The sequence below is a fragment of the Trichoplusia ni genome, chromosome 14 (genome assembly GCF_003590095.1).
Source record: "Trichoplusia ni isolate ovarian cell line Hi5 chromosome 14, tn1, whole genome shotgun sequence".
Taxonomy (NCBI): Eukaryota; Metazoa; Arthropoda; class Insecta; order Lepidoptera; family Noctuidae; genus Trichoplusia; species Trichoplusia ni.
Genome location: NC_039491.1, coordinates 831,007 through 844,483, shown reverse-complemented (window position 1 = coordinate 844,483; position 13,477 = coordinate 831,007). Strand labels below are relative to the sequence as shown.

The 13,477-nt window shown below is 34.7% G+C and overlaps 2 protein-coding genes across 2 annotated transcripts in view; one reads left to right on the top strand and one right to left on the bottom strand.

Moving 5' to 3' along the window:
* The first annotated feature begins 1,104 nt into the window (after positions 1-1,104).
* On the top strand, positions 1,105-2,490 carry LOC113500480 (coiled-coil domain-containing protein 12). The gene is made up of 3 exons (XM_026881300.1): positions 1,105-1,425; positions 1,683-1,803; positions 2,211-2,490. Exons 1-3 carry the CDS (start codon positions 1,277-1,279, stop codon positions 2,421-2,423), a joined length of 483 nt encoding a protein of 160 aa, XP_026737101.1. The 5' UTR covers positions 1,105-1,276; the 3' UTR covers positions 2,424-2,490.
* Positions 2,491-4,090: 1,600 nt separating this feature from the next.
* The window catches only part of LOC113500479 (putative carbonic anhydrase 3), a 36,703-nt gene continuing 27,316 nt past the window's right edge, over positions 4,091-13,477 (bottom strand). The window contains exons 2-7 of the mRNA XM_026881299.1: positions 11,637-11,678; positions 10,072-10,236; positions 7,297-7,435; positions 6,518-6,623; positions 5,120-5,347; positions 4,091-4,639 (exon numbers count right to left, since the gene is read on the bottom strand). Of these exons, the coding sequence (XP_026737100.1) occupies positions 4,382-4,639; positions 5,120-5,347; positions 6,518-6,623; positions 7,297-7,435; positions 10,072-10,236; positions 11,637-11,678 (938 nt within the window). The 3' untranslated portion in view covers positions 4,091-4,381. The remainder of the gene's footprint in view (positions 4,640-5,119; positions 5,348-6,517; positions 6,624-7,296; positions 7,436-10,071; positions 10,237-11,636; positions 11,679-13,477) is intronic.

Sequence of the window (13,477 nt, the reverse complement as noted above, 5' to 3'; positions counted from 1 at the left end):
AATTTCAGGTAATGACGTTTCCCAGCCAAAGAATGATAATTCTGAAGAATTAAAATAACTCATGGCTAATAATGATTATTTAATATAATTTAAACAAATAAAGACATACCCACTGTACAGCATCGACGATAAAACAAACTTTTGCAAATGTCTTTTTAACAGGCACCACCAACACAACGGTAACATTTCAAAATGTTTTACGTTAGTACATAATATGGCAGGATAGGCAAACAAAATCTATGAATAATTTATTAGACAATCACCCTGAATTTAGTTATGATAACTATTATTAATTGCAACGGTACTTGAATTCCTAACATGAATTTTATCGTAGTTTATCTATTTAACGAAACACGAATTAAGTCTACATATAGACTATAGAGTTAACCTATTATAAATTAAAACTTGAAACTTACATGAGTAAATGCGAAATTCTAAACAAGCAAATTACGACGCATTTGTTTTTGTGAAAAGTAAAACAAAAATAAAATAATTTATTTCCCGCCATGATATATGTAATTCTCTATCCTACCAAAGACAAAACGAGACAAGCCACAAGGGGGTATAATAATTATTATAACGGCCGTTTTCAATAACGTATCTAAGCTTATGGATAGATTGCTATCTCCGATCGACAGTAATCTGTAATCTAGGTAATCTATCCGTTGTGTTTCGTTTCCTAATCAAACATAGGCATCGGCCCTACATAGATTTAGCTAAGCGGCTCTATCTCATATCTGTCTTTAATGTCTCCTCTACACGTAGGCAAATGCATCCGCAGATGGCATCGGCGGACGCGTCCGCCGAAGTGTAGAGGGGGTGATTTGCTCGTCTGTGGTAGAAATTGCTATCCGCCGGTATGTTATTGAAATAAGGAGAAAGGGATAGATAATAATATACCTATCGTTAGTAGCAGGAATGTTTTTGTGTCTCTTTTTTGTTATTATTATAATATGAAAGAAGATAATTATACCTTTAATAATAATCAATCAAATTAATAGATATCTTTTTATATTCAATTGTTATCGAGTTAATTTCAATGTTTTATACACGCCATCTATATCCGTTTATGGTCGCTATTTTCGGAATATAATCTGTCGACCAGTGTTGTTAACTGCTAATGTGTAAACAATATTTTGGTCGTGAAATAAAATCAGAATTTAAGTTTTAACAGTTATTGTTTAATGTAAAGTAAAGTATTTGATGTTATATGTTAGTATATATTAAAGCCGTGGAAATAAAGCTCCAATATATTAAAAACTAGCATAATAAAGTTATGGTTATTATGGATACTGCTGAGGGTGTTGGTAGCCTAGAAGATCAAGCACTAAAAAGGAAGGAACGTTTAAAAAACCTTAAACGTAAAAATACGACCAGTGAAAACACTCCTAGTGACACACCGAGTCAAATCGTACCACTGCCCAAGTAAGTATTGGTAATTCATTTTGAGGTTATAAAAACTGTTTCGTAAACACATACGACTTGAACTGTTAACACTCTAACAGGTTGTTTTCTATTACGTATATAGGTACTATGGACTGGGGTTTTATGATAAAATAGTCAGGTAACATTCTAAAATCTGAAAGACCTGTAACCATTTTCGTCATTATCATAACAAACTTTAACTTTTACCTAAAAAAGCAGTTCACGTTTACTGATAATTTCGACATATGCTATTCCAGGCCTAAGTTCAGAAGTTACAAGCCCCAGGATGAGACCCTTCAAGAAGCTAAAATAGAAGATGCTGTCCCAGCCGCTGTTGAAGCTGAAGTCAAAGATTTATTAGAGGCTGGCAAAGAAAAGGTATGTAGTAGCTTGTGGCTGTAAAGAGTGTTTCTTGTGAGATGACGGCCGATAGGAAGGTATGGAAGAAGATAACATGTTGCGCCAACCCCAAATAAAATAATTGGGATAAGGGCAGGGGAATGATGATGAATGATGACAGCAAAACTGAAAAAACATAGTGTGCTAACATTGACATATTTTGCTATGTAGTTAAAACTGTGACCTATATTTCATTATAGATAATAAAGTTATTGTGATTTTTTTTATTAAAGAACATGATAATTAGATGGCCCTGTTTATAAAAGCTGATCTAATTATTCTGTACAAAAAAAAAATATCAATATTAGCTTTATGTAAAGGCAATGATACAACTGAGTTGTTCCATCTCTTATTACAATACTTATATAATAATATAATACTTACAGATAGTGTTACAAGATCTGGACATATCAAGTTTAGCTCCACGGAAACCAGACTGGGATCTCAAGAGAGATGTCGCCAAGAAATTAGAAAAGTTAGAAAGGAGAACACAAAAAGCAATAGCCGAATTAATATGGGAGAGATTGAAACAAGGTAATGAAGATAATCTAGGAGCAATCGTAACAATGACACAGAGCAAACTGGTTGAGGAGGACTAAAGGCCGATGGTATTCAAATGTAATTTATTCATAAGTTCTATGTAAGTAAAGCATTTTTTTAGGAGAACAGATTTTTTTTATTATCACATAGATAATTCCTAACTTAGTAATGATTGCTTCTCTTCTGATATGTCTGAATACGTAATAGTTCACATTGGCATGTGTTGACGAGTTTTTAGCATATTGGTATTTGAGACTACGTACAAAATGTATCACTCGGATTTCTCCGAAAATACTTGCATGACTAGCATTTTTGGATTTCTGTCAGTCGTTTATTTTGTTATAGACATCCATATCTCTTATATATGGAGAATATTTGGGAAAAATTGTTGCTTTTGAAAAATGTACAATGCAAAAGACCGTACAACTTCAAGGGGTACCATAACACAGAATATAAAATGGTAGTGACGCCATGTCGTAGCCATACTAGTCTCAGAAATGCAAGACACTATGTTTGTTGTTTGGGAGCCAAAAGGATTTTATTCTATACTTTTTTTTTGTTTATTAGCATTGCATAGAGGCAAGTGATGTTTCTTCAAACTCTCATCAAATGGATTATCATCCCTTACATTTAAAGTTCTTTTAGTTTAGTTTAATACTCATATTATGACTTTGGTTTGATTCTCCGGTTCTGTTAGGGATAATAATATATTGAACAAGCTATAAATATAGGTGGATTATCTTTATCAGGATAAAAAAATAGGGTAAATGAGTTTTGTAAGTGAAATTTATTGCACAGATTTTTTATTTCACATTAGTAATTAGTATAATATCACAGAATACAATTAAATAGTGAACATATTTATATTCTTCCTTTGTTACAAACAAAATTTACCTATTTCAGTCATTGCAATACATTTATGACATATTTTAACTAAATTCATAATATATAGCAAGTTAATAAATTTAATTTTACTTAACAAGTAACTCATAGTTGAAGATATCATTGTGTTCTGTAACCAAGTAAACAAAATGTAGTAAATGAGATTTGTCGCATTAGTTATCAAAAATAAAATTTTATGATATGCCGGCCGAAAGGAGGCACAGGCTCCTAGTTTAAAAAAAAATTGTTGCAGAATTGTCAAATCCTGACAGTGTATTTACACGGCCTAAAGCTTCGTCTTTCTTCCATAACGGTAATAATGTTTTACAGTAAAGGTTTTGCCTTAAGGGTTCATAATCGTGATTACCTTTATATGAAGTGGATGTCTAGAATTTAAAATAATTATCTGTTGTGTCTTTGAGTGTGAGAGATTTACGAGTACAGCCATTATAGTTTTCTTCTTACTTAATAAATCTAATATAAAGTTATACAAGAAAAAATATAATTATTATTTTGTTAATAGGTTTGTAGTAAGATGAATAATGATATTACATTATTATGTCCTAGCTCAAAAATAAGTTACAAAATCAACATGATAACAGCAGATTAAATAAACGATTGAGTCTTTATACTATACATATAATCATTTACGTTAATTCTGTAACCAGTAAGTAGCTTTTAATGATAAAATTTTGGGATTAACAACACAAAAAATTATAATATTCTAACACCATATTATAGTGTGGCAACTAAGCACATAGTAGGCCAATAAAATTTGTGTTACGTAATTAGGTACTTATATTAAACTAAAATATTGCCTACAAGTATTGTCAACTACTAGCTATTTTGCTTTATAAATATATCTTTTAAAGTCATCATACACGTACATTCATCAAATATTAAATATTCAATTAGTTGAGACAGGATATCTTTTGTAATATACTAACCCAGATATTAAGTTACCTAACTTCGGGTTACTAGCATGTTGAGAGTTTGAGATGTTGCTTTTTAGATACTTGGATACACAACTGATACAATAATATCCTTTCTTTTACAGTTTCAAATATACATACAATGTCTAAGATCCTAAATTACTAACAAAAGTGTAAGTCTAGGTTAAAGCGGTAATAGATTATCACAAGTTAATAGATAACGCATAAATAACACTAAGAGCACTTAAAGTAGAAGGAACTAGTGATGTGCCGCTGCTGCGACCCTTTTTTCTTCTTGATGGTCGGACTGTCGTGGTGTCTTCGTGATCCTCGATTTCATTGTAAACGTAGTAGTTATTGTCTATGTTGTAGAAGACAACTCTGTCCCCGATTGGCTGGATCGGCCTGAAGTTGTGAGTAATCTTCCCGTGCGCCGATCTTATTTCTCTGAATGCTTCGATCTGGAATTAGAGAAGTGACTTATATTGTCGTTGTATATTCATAACGTAGGTACCTACATCATCCTACTGATATAATAACCGCGAAGGTTGTTTATAGAGATGTATGGATATTTGTAGCTCTTTGAAGTAAAAACCACTGATTTAGACGAAACTTGGCACACAGATAGTTTATAACACAAAGGATAGTTATTATCACGATTTTTATTTTCCCGTGTAATCGTTCTTGATTTGTAACGGGCGGGCCCGGGGGCGATAGCTAGTTAATCATCCTTACAGAGGAGGCGTTATCTACTGGATATAATAATTATGTCCAAATCCGTCCAAGCCAAGTTAAAAGATCCTGGGCGTTAGTGTGAGACCATACATAAATTCATACCGCTTTCCCTATTTCCCCAGCTTGAATCATGGAAGAGGAACACAGAGTTCAGATTGTCCCTTAAGTACACAAAAAACTGTTTATTCAATATAAAAATTCATTACCTGTTCATGAGTAAGCCTAATCGGTTGTTCGAAGTCGAGCCAGATAACGACTTCGGAGCAGGGCGGCGTGGTGAGTGAGCCTCGGTACGTGAAGTACCGCTTCAGGTCGTACGGCAAGATGTTGAGGAAGGAGAACGGGTGGCTCATCACGACACTAGTGTGGGGTTCCGTCACGTTCTGCAGAGCCAGGGTTATGTCGTCGTAGGCTGGGTGCTGGTGGCGATCGAGCTGGAAAGAGACAGAGAGGATTAAGTATCTCCGTTTTTGAGCAATAGATATCCTTCATCTTCTAATGTAATGTTATTATTGAAGTTAGATATTATATATATGTTTTGCGCTGCAATAAAGTTCGAAAGGTGACTAAGTCGGTGGTACGTGTATGTGTTGGGAATTCCCTCTCTTCTAGCGATGTTTAAAATCTCCAAAGCTTTACGCTTTATAGTGTAATAAGTAATGTGCGAATAATTATTATTGCAGTTTTATTGTAAATACATAATTATGCGCCTAAAGTAAATTCATTGCTGAATGTTAACTATCCTCTCAACAAAATTGAGACGTAAAACGAAGTCGGATTTGCCGGACACCCCCAATTAGATTTTTCGACATTGACAATATTTTAATTTGAGTTTCATGCAGCATTGCATCCATACTTAGTCTATAAATGTACAATTTTCATGTGATAAATAGGTAGGTATAGGTACCTATAAGATAGAAATACATAGGTATGCATAAAGTTCTAATCACCTGTCGGATTGCTGCATCGATCAAATTTATTACGTTGCACGTGGATACGATAATTGCGACATATACTATTTTAAGACACATGAAGTGCATTTATACATTTTACAAAGACATGGTGTTATATTAAAATTAGGAGTGGAATGTTTCGAGAGAAGAAATTCTGCTATCTGTTAATCTGTTTGTATAACACCACCGCTGTGCCATTGCAATCAGAAATATCTTTAAAATGTTTATCGTAACAGGTTCTAGTTATCAAATTCCGGATGGTGCATGGATAGCTGAGTGGTACCACGCCAAAATATGCACAATGTGTCGCAGGTTCGATATCCGCGTATGACAAATAGTGTTATTTACCGCGATACATGGATTAGGTAGGCCAAAAAATAAAGGAACTTCGAAATGGTTTATTTTTGTTGTTGTTTAATGCTGTAATGAAACTGCTTTACTGTATGTTTCTGGTTTTAGAGAGTATAAGCAAATTATTTTTTATGAGCCCTATAGGTACTACAGAGAACCAAGATCCCCGACTGAAAATAGGTAGGTAATAGGAGTTGAGGAAGATAGACGTCGCTCTATGCTGTTCACTGTCTTGCTTCCATCACTGCTATAATCGCCCAGTAGTACCTATAGACAAATTTGTATTATGCGTAGACTCACCTCGTAGAAAAAGGCAAGGACTGTCAATCCGTCAGAATGTTTGACAGCCTCCGTGGGCGACTTGTACTCTTCTTTGTAAAACACCATGTGTAACTCCATTGGGAAACTGCAATTGAAAGAAATAAAATGAGTTTATAGCTACCGTGATTATGAGTTAACTTAAGTTATACAAAAGATTTCGCGTGCCTCTTAATTGGCGGAACGATGTCAAACTCCCAATTGAACTTGCGTCTCTAGAAAGGAGCGTCCCTGCCTGGGATCGCGGTAGTTTGCATCGTTTTCCCATGGTCCCTAGTATAAGGGAAGGTTGAAGCACTCCGGTGTTTTATACCTCTCCGCCCTAGCCAGGGTGAAGAAGTCCATGAGAATTTCCAAGAGTAAAAAAACACATAAGACGTATTCTATACGTAAGCGCTTATGAGACTTAAATGTTTTGCGTTTGTTTGCGCAATATCAGCGTCTAACGCTCTTCTTTAGATTTAGGCCCTAATAAGGTACCTTCTAATGCAGCTACTGCATAGCAGTAAAAAGATGTACGTCGTTAAGCACCGACTAGATATTTCCTTAAGGTACACATAATTACAATTTCTTGTACCATTATCGTTGATGTAACTTCGAATACTTGAGTAGGTACTTAAGTGCGCAAGCGCAGTTCTTAGGAAAAAACGATTCTTTTTTATCACTTCTATGGGCTATTTTGCGTTTTGTTAAATTGCCTTTGAAGTAAAATTACATCACAGCACTTAAATCAAAACTTGTATTTTAGTTAATAATCTCACCTTCTATGATTGATTTTGTCTTCGGATCCGAAGGTATCATTGTCACCCCAATGGAAGTGCATCTGACTGAAGATGTAGTCACTGTCCAGTGGGCCTCCTCTGACACGCGGATGTGGTTCGTTCTTCACCTCGATCAAAACTGTAGAATAAAGAAATACTATGTTAATAAAACAAGCAGGCAAAACTCTATTACCTATGTTATGACATTTTGCCAACTATTTGATAGTACGGCCTGTACGGCCAATATAACTTGGCGCTTCGGAAATAAGATAAAGGTTTGTAAGAGTGACAGCAAAGTTAACGAGCGAGATATGTGAAACAGAGGCATGCAATATTTTGTAGCTCTTTTCCAATGTGTCAAGTTACATCAGCTGCACTACACGTAGCATACGATACAAGTTGTCCAAATCCCATACAGGTTAAAATACTTATACCTATTCAGTTTTTGCAAACATATATGTAGGTATAGGTGTACAATAATAATCCTTGTTATGGAATGATATCACATGGTAATTAGACGTGACCACAAATACCACAATGCTAACTTCCGTTAACTGTCTTACAATTTACATGCCTGAGAATATGACTGAAAATGGAAATAACTGAATCAAGAACGAATATATCTAGCAGTCTCATGCAAGAGCGTCAATTTTATGTTCGCACTGGAATATTTCAAACCTGGATGACAGTTACCTAAATAAGTTAAGGAGACCATTTTTAGGGGTCAAAACGGGACCTTGTTTTTTTTAGGTTAATTAAAAGATAGTCAATAAAATAATCCGTAGAATCACTATAAATAGTACCAGATACACTGCACAGACTTTCAGACAGACATTGGAGGCAAAATGGGCTATTTTTAGATTTGTCAAGATTGATGAGAAATAATGCATCGGATAAAAAGTATATTTTCTAATCAAGCCATGATTATTGATGAACTAATTTAACTAGTAGCTTATAAAGGGCTTGAAAGTCTGACAACCAGTCTAACCAAGGGGTACCGTATTGCCCAGGTAACTGGGTTGAGGATGTCAGATAAGCAGTCGCTCCTTGTAAAACACTGAGGCTGAATCCTTTAAGACTGGAAGCCGACCCCAACATTGTTGAGAAAAGGCTAGGCCGACGACAATATATATAAATCGGGACAATTCTGTGTTCGGAGAAACCAGAAATAATAATAAGGGATAGACCCGTTTAAATCGGGACGTCTGGTGCAGTTAAACTAAGGACGACTGTGTGCTACGCGACGTTTTTGATTAAAGGTTGTGCTTAATACTTATGTTCTCAGTAAGAGTTCTTTCAATTCTTACTTAGTTACTTAGAACACAAGTGTTAAATTCTTCTAGTAAACCGTGGTATATACATTCCAGCATAGTCTGAACCTTTCTGAATGGGTCAATGCTTACACTAACAGTATTCCGTACCTACAAACACTTCACAAGTTGAAGAAACACAAGAAAAAGTTAAATAAACAGTGCCACATCGTCCATGGAGTATGACGATGTTGATTTTGTTTTTTATTTAAAAGAAACCTACTTGAAGAGTTAACATAATATTGTGACGCCTAAACGTTTAGAATGAAAGAAAATGTTATGCGTATTTAAATAAACATTGAACTCCTTGCAAATTGTACTAAAGTATCGTATCAAGTGGCATAAAGACTAAAAAGAGACGAATTATTCAACAGAATTATGTTGGTACCTATTTTGTTGGAAGATTATTTGACAATCATCATTCAGTACTCTGTAAAACTTATTCTTTTACGACTCAAACTAAAAAAATAAATCTGTCCCTCACAATTACAGATTAAGCAATGTTTGTTAAAGTCATAATTTGTTATATGAATTCGTATGTTGATCATCCAACCGATTTAATTTTCTTTAGCCTAATTCTACGGAACCCTTTGTGTCGCGAGTCCGGCTTGCATTTAAACGGTTTTTTTTTTAAATGACATTGGATACCCACGCATATGACACTTAATTCAAAGATGTAGTTACTTTAACAGTAGGTACACAAGGACTATTGGTTCTCAAGTTAACACTTAGTTCTTTAATGATTTTCACTTCGCTGTCTTGCCCTTGACCCCCTTTTGCAATATGAACCGTTACTGTGTTATCAATCTTATTTTTACGCCAATTTGCTAACCAATGAAAAACTTAATAAAAAAATATAGTTAACCTGCCATGAAATCTAAAGAAACGAAGTGAAATGGACTGGTATTGATTTTACAGTTTAGTGGCTAAGTGGTTTATTTTAACTCACTAGAAGAAAAAACCGTCGGACAATGTTGCCTCAATTTTAACCGCATTTTTATTCTGAAGTAAACAAACAGTTAAGTAAGATTTGCACTTTATATCTTAAAACTCATTTTTATTTGACAGTGGAATTTGATCCAACAATATGCCCCATCTGGGCTCCTCATTCTATAGATCTCTAGATAAAGTCCTCTTTAAATGACAAAGCTATAATACAGAATGGTATCACCACAAAATTAATCTAGATTCGATATTAGTCACGATTGCATCCTGCAGTATTGTTGGATACCATCAGCAACATAAGTAGATGACCACAATGATATTTACAAGAAATTAACAAAAAACATAGCAAGAAGTTACTATACGGGATCAGCTAACGAACAGATATCGACTGAAAAAAAATGCCAAACTCATTCTACATTTAGAGTATTAATGTCAGTTTGCAAATCTCTCGTGATTTTTGTTCCTAACCGTACCTATGTTCACGGATGACTACCATCCACCGGTCTAAGTAATGACAAACCTGTATGTCCATTGTTGGTGACGTGCACGTTGTCGATGGAGTCATCGAAGCCGACCAGCACCAGCTCGGGCAAGGTCACCTGCTTGACGCGCAGCACGTTGATATTGATGGGGCTCTGGTGCTTGCCTGCACACTCCCGGTAGCGCTCGCCCCAGTACATCGGACCTGGGATTTAAAGGATATTATTAACATTTCTGGATCAATAGATTGTCTTGGTACTTCCAAGACAGAATCGTTTTCATGATTCCCATGGTAGTACTCGTTAGGTTCCTTCTAAATTCTGGCTTGAAGACATTGCAATGATGGACGCTTTGGCGCTCATGGTGATATAAAAACTGTTATTAAAAATGGCCTGGTCAGGCTATACAGGAAAACTTGAAACGATTCGAGATAGACCTTGGTACCTCCCAGGAGTTAGACACCATAAGCTAGAGAGATTTTTTTCTTTTAGTTTTTTGTGGGTTTAGACTTTAAAGTTCAGCAGTTACGCGAATGGGTAGCAAGGCTATTAAGTACTATTAAGTTCCTAAATAGTGTAGAAGTTGGTACCAGGCTGTAACAGCCTAAAAAAGATATCTTAGTCGGAAAGAAACGAGATTCCCAATGACTGGAACTTTGTCTTTAAATTTGCGGATAGAGAGGGCCTTGAAAATAGGTTTTTCTGTGTAATAGCCCTAATAAAGGCTTTACGCATCATCGTTGATTCAATTTATTAAAGCCTAACACTTCTTTAAGCATTCTCTAATCATCAGTTATTAATTGTTGCTATTTATGGCAACCTACTATTAAAGTAATTTATAAACTTCTAAACACTGAATCGGTATGTACTTTTTCAGGCAGGTACTTTTAAATCAGTTATACTAATTTGCATAAACACTTCAACAAGAGTTTTTTTATGTTATCTCACAGAAACAATTCTATTCTAAATATACATATCCAATTATAAATATCTAAATCCGTTAGATCTAGCGTACAATTGCCCCATAATTGTTACCTTATTACATAACCTTGCCCATTTGCATTCGATTCGCGAATAAGACAATTTAAATTTTAGTACCTACGCCAGAAAAAGACCAATTCGATTTGTAATTATCTTCAATTTTCTTGAACACATATTTTTGTCATGGACATCGCTGAATGAAAATTGAGCATTACTAAGGAATCTTGTTCAAAGGGTCTATTTTTCTGCAGAGTTGCGGATGGGATAGTTTGAAATCCTGAGTTAAAAAGACATACGACCGAAATCATTTTCGGGGTTTTGTAATGTAGTACCATAATAATACCTCTCCGTGTTTAAACAATTTGCTTTATTTTCGTGCTATACACCTAAGTGAGGAAGCTTAATGTTACTTCTGCCTTAGTAATCATCCCAATACCTAAATTAAATAGTTATTATTTAATTCAAGCAACTTTGTATCGAAAGCAATCTAAAATAATAACGATATTTAAGAAGATAAACAATTGTAGCGAGATCACAAAAGATTACATAAATTGGTGCTTGATTTGATGCATGTATCAATTTTTTAATCTATGAAGTTTATTGTAATAAGTATTTGATGCCTTACCAATATTTCCATCATAGCCGAATTCCTCGCCATGTGTGACTTCTGTAAAAAACAAAAAAAAAACACATGAAATTAACGTGCTTTATTAACATTAATTTTCAAATCATTTTTGCATATTAAAGCTTAGATTTAACCAAAATTACTTAAATAAACAACAGTTTCAATACATCCAATTTTCAGTAACGCAGTTATTTAAATCATTTGATTTGATTTACAATTTTATCGTATTGTAACGGTTGAACTGCTTGAAACGTATTTTTATTCAGCCTTTGTCCCCAACAACGGAACATTGTCATTACCGGAGTATTATCAAATGGTCCACGGGTTTCCTGAATAAACACCTATACATACATAGTTTACTCGACCTAACTGAGGCCCTACCACCAACGATTAAAGTAAAAATGGAGAATGGTAAAGAGAAATGGAGCTCTATGCCTTGTAGAGCGATGTCCCGCTCACACATCTGCAATAATATAACTTGTGGAGTGGTACTCTGATTCTTGTCATAATGGCGAACACATAACCACTTCCGAACGCAATTAACTGTACGCTGTAGGTAATAAAACATGAAAGCCAAGATCGTCAACATTCATGAATAAATAAATTTTGCATTGCTAAAGATGAACGGATTTCCGGATTTCACGCATATAATAACAACTGCCCAGGGGACCTAGAGACTAGGAATAGTTAATTGTTTTGTAATCGTATCGTTACCTTTTTTATAAAAAGTGTGATGAAGCAAAATGGAGAGTATTTCAACGATTTTTTTAAATATGATGTTATATAAGTTGACTTAAAATCTTACTTTGATAATATTTAAGGTTTGTAAGGGTTATGTGTAATAAACGAGCTATACAAGTTGGTTGTTACTGGTAGACCAGGTAATACTTACGATTAAATTCCTCGAAATACGTAACAAACAACAAAGAAGTTTAGTCACCTGGATGTATCAACTACAATACGTTTGCCCTTGTTAAAGTTTTCTTGGTGGAACTGGAACAACCCCATTGACACCGATTAACTAATAGTTTGAAACGATTAAAGCCTTAATTGGTTTGGTAGTAAACTGTTTCGCTTCGGGCCTTTGGGGGACGTGACCATTATTATCAGATAGTATGGAAATAAACTTTAGCTTAGCTATTTCGCGGTTTCACGAATACTGGTCAATCCAAAAAAATGGTAAAATTATTGGATATTTACTTATAACTTCTGTAATCAACTTTATTCTGTATTATCTTAATAAAATGTAGTTTTGAGAATTTAAAAAACGGGCTTATTTTCTAAAATTATTTATAGATCGTAACATGTAACAATCAACCACACACTAGAACATTCTCGGAACTATTCCACATCTATTTTCGAATTAGACCTGTCTGTCGAGTCTCGAGTGCGACATTTTCCGCTTTGCAACTAAACTAATCAGTCTTTTTCCTACTCAGGTTCCGCGTTATATTGTCCGAGTGACATATGAGTGTAATGATGCTATACCATCTTCAGGTAATGAATTCAGCGTGTGTTAAACATGCCTTGTGTCGGAAGTCAGACCATTAAGGAGATGTGTTCTTGTAGATTGCACTTTGATATCATCTTTAAATGAGCAATATTTTAACTTGAGAAATCGTAGTCTAGATTCAGATTACAGATAGAGGAAAACCGGAAAGAATATGGCTACAGCCAAATACTATGTGAAACTTCTAATGTAATAACAATGAGTAATCAAGTCGGATCCCGTCTTGGGCGTCTTGAGTACTTCTTTGTCGTGTGTCTACATTTTGTCATCTATTTTGAAACAGAAGTGAGACTCAATGAGGTTATGTCAAGACATAAAATGTATATTAAGG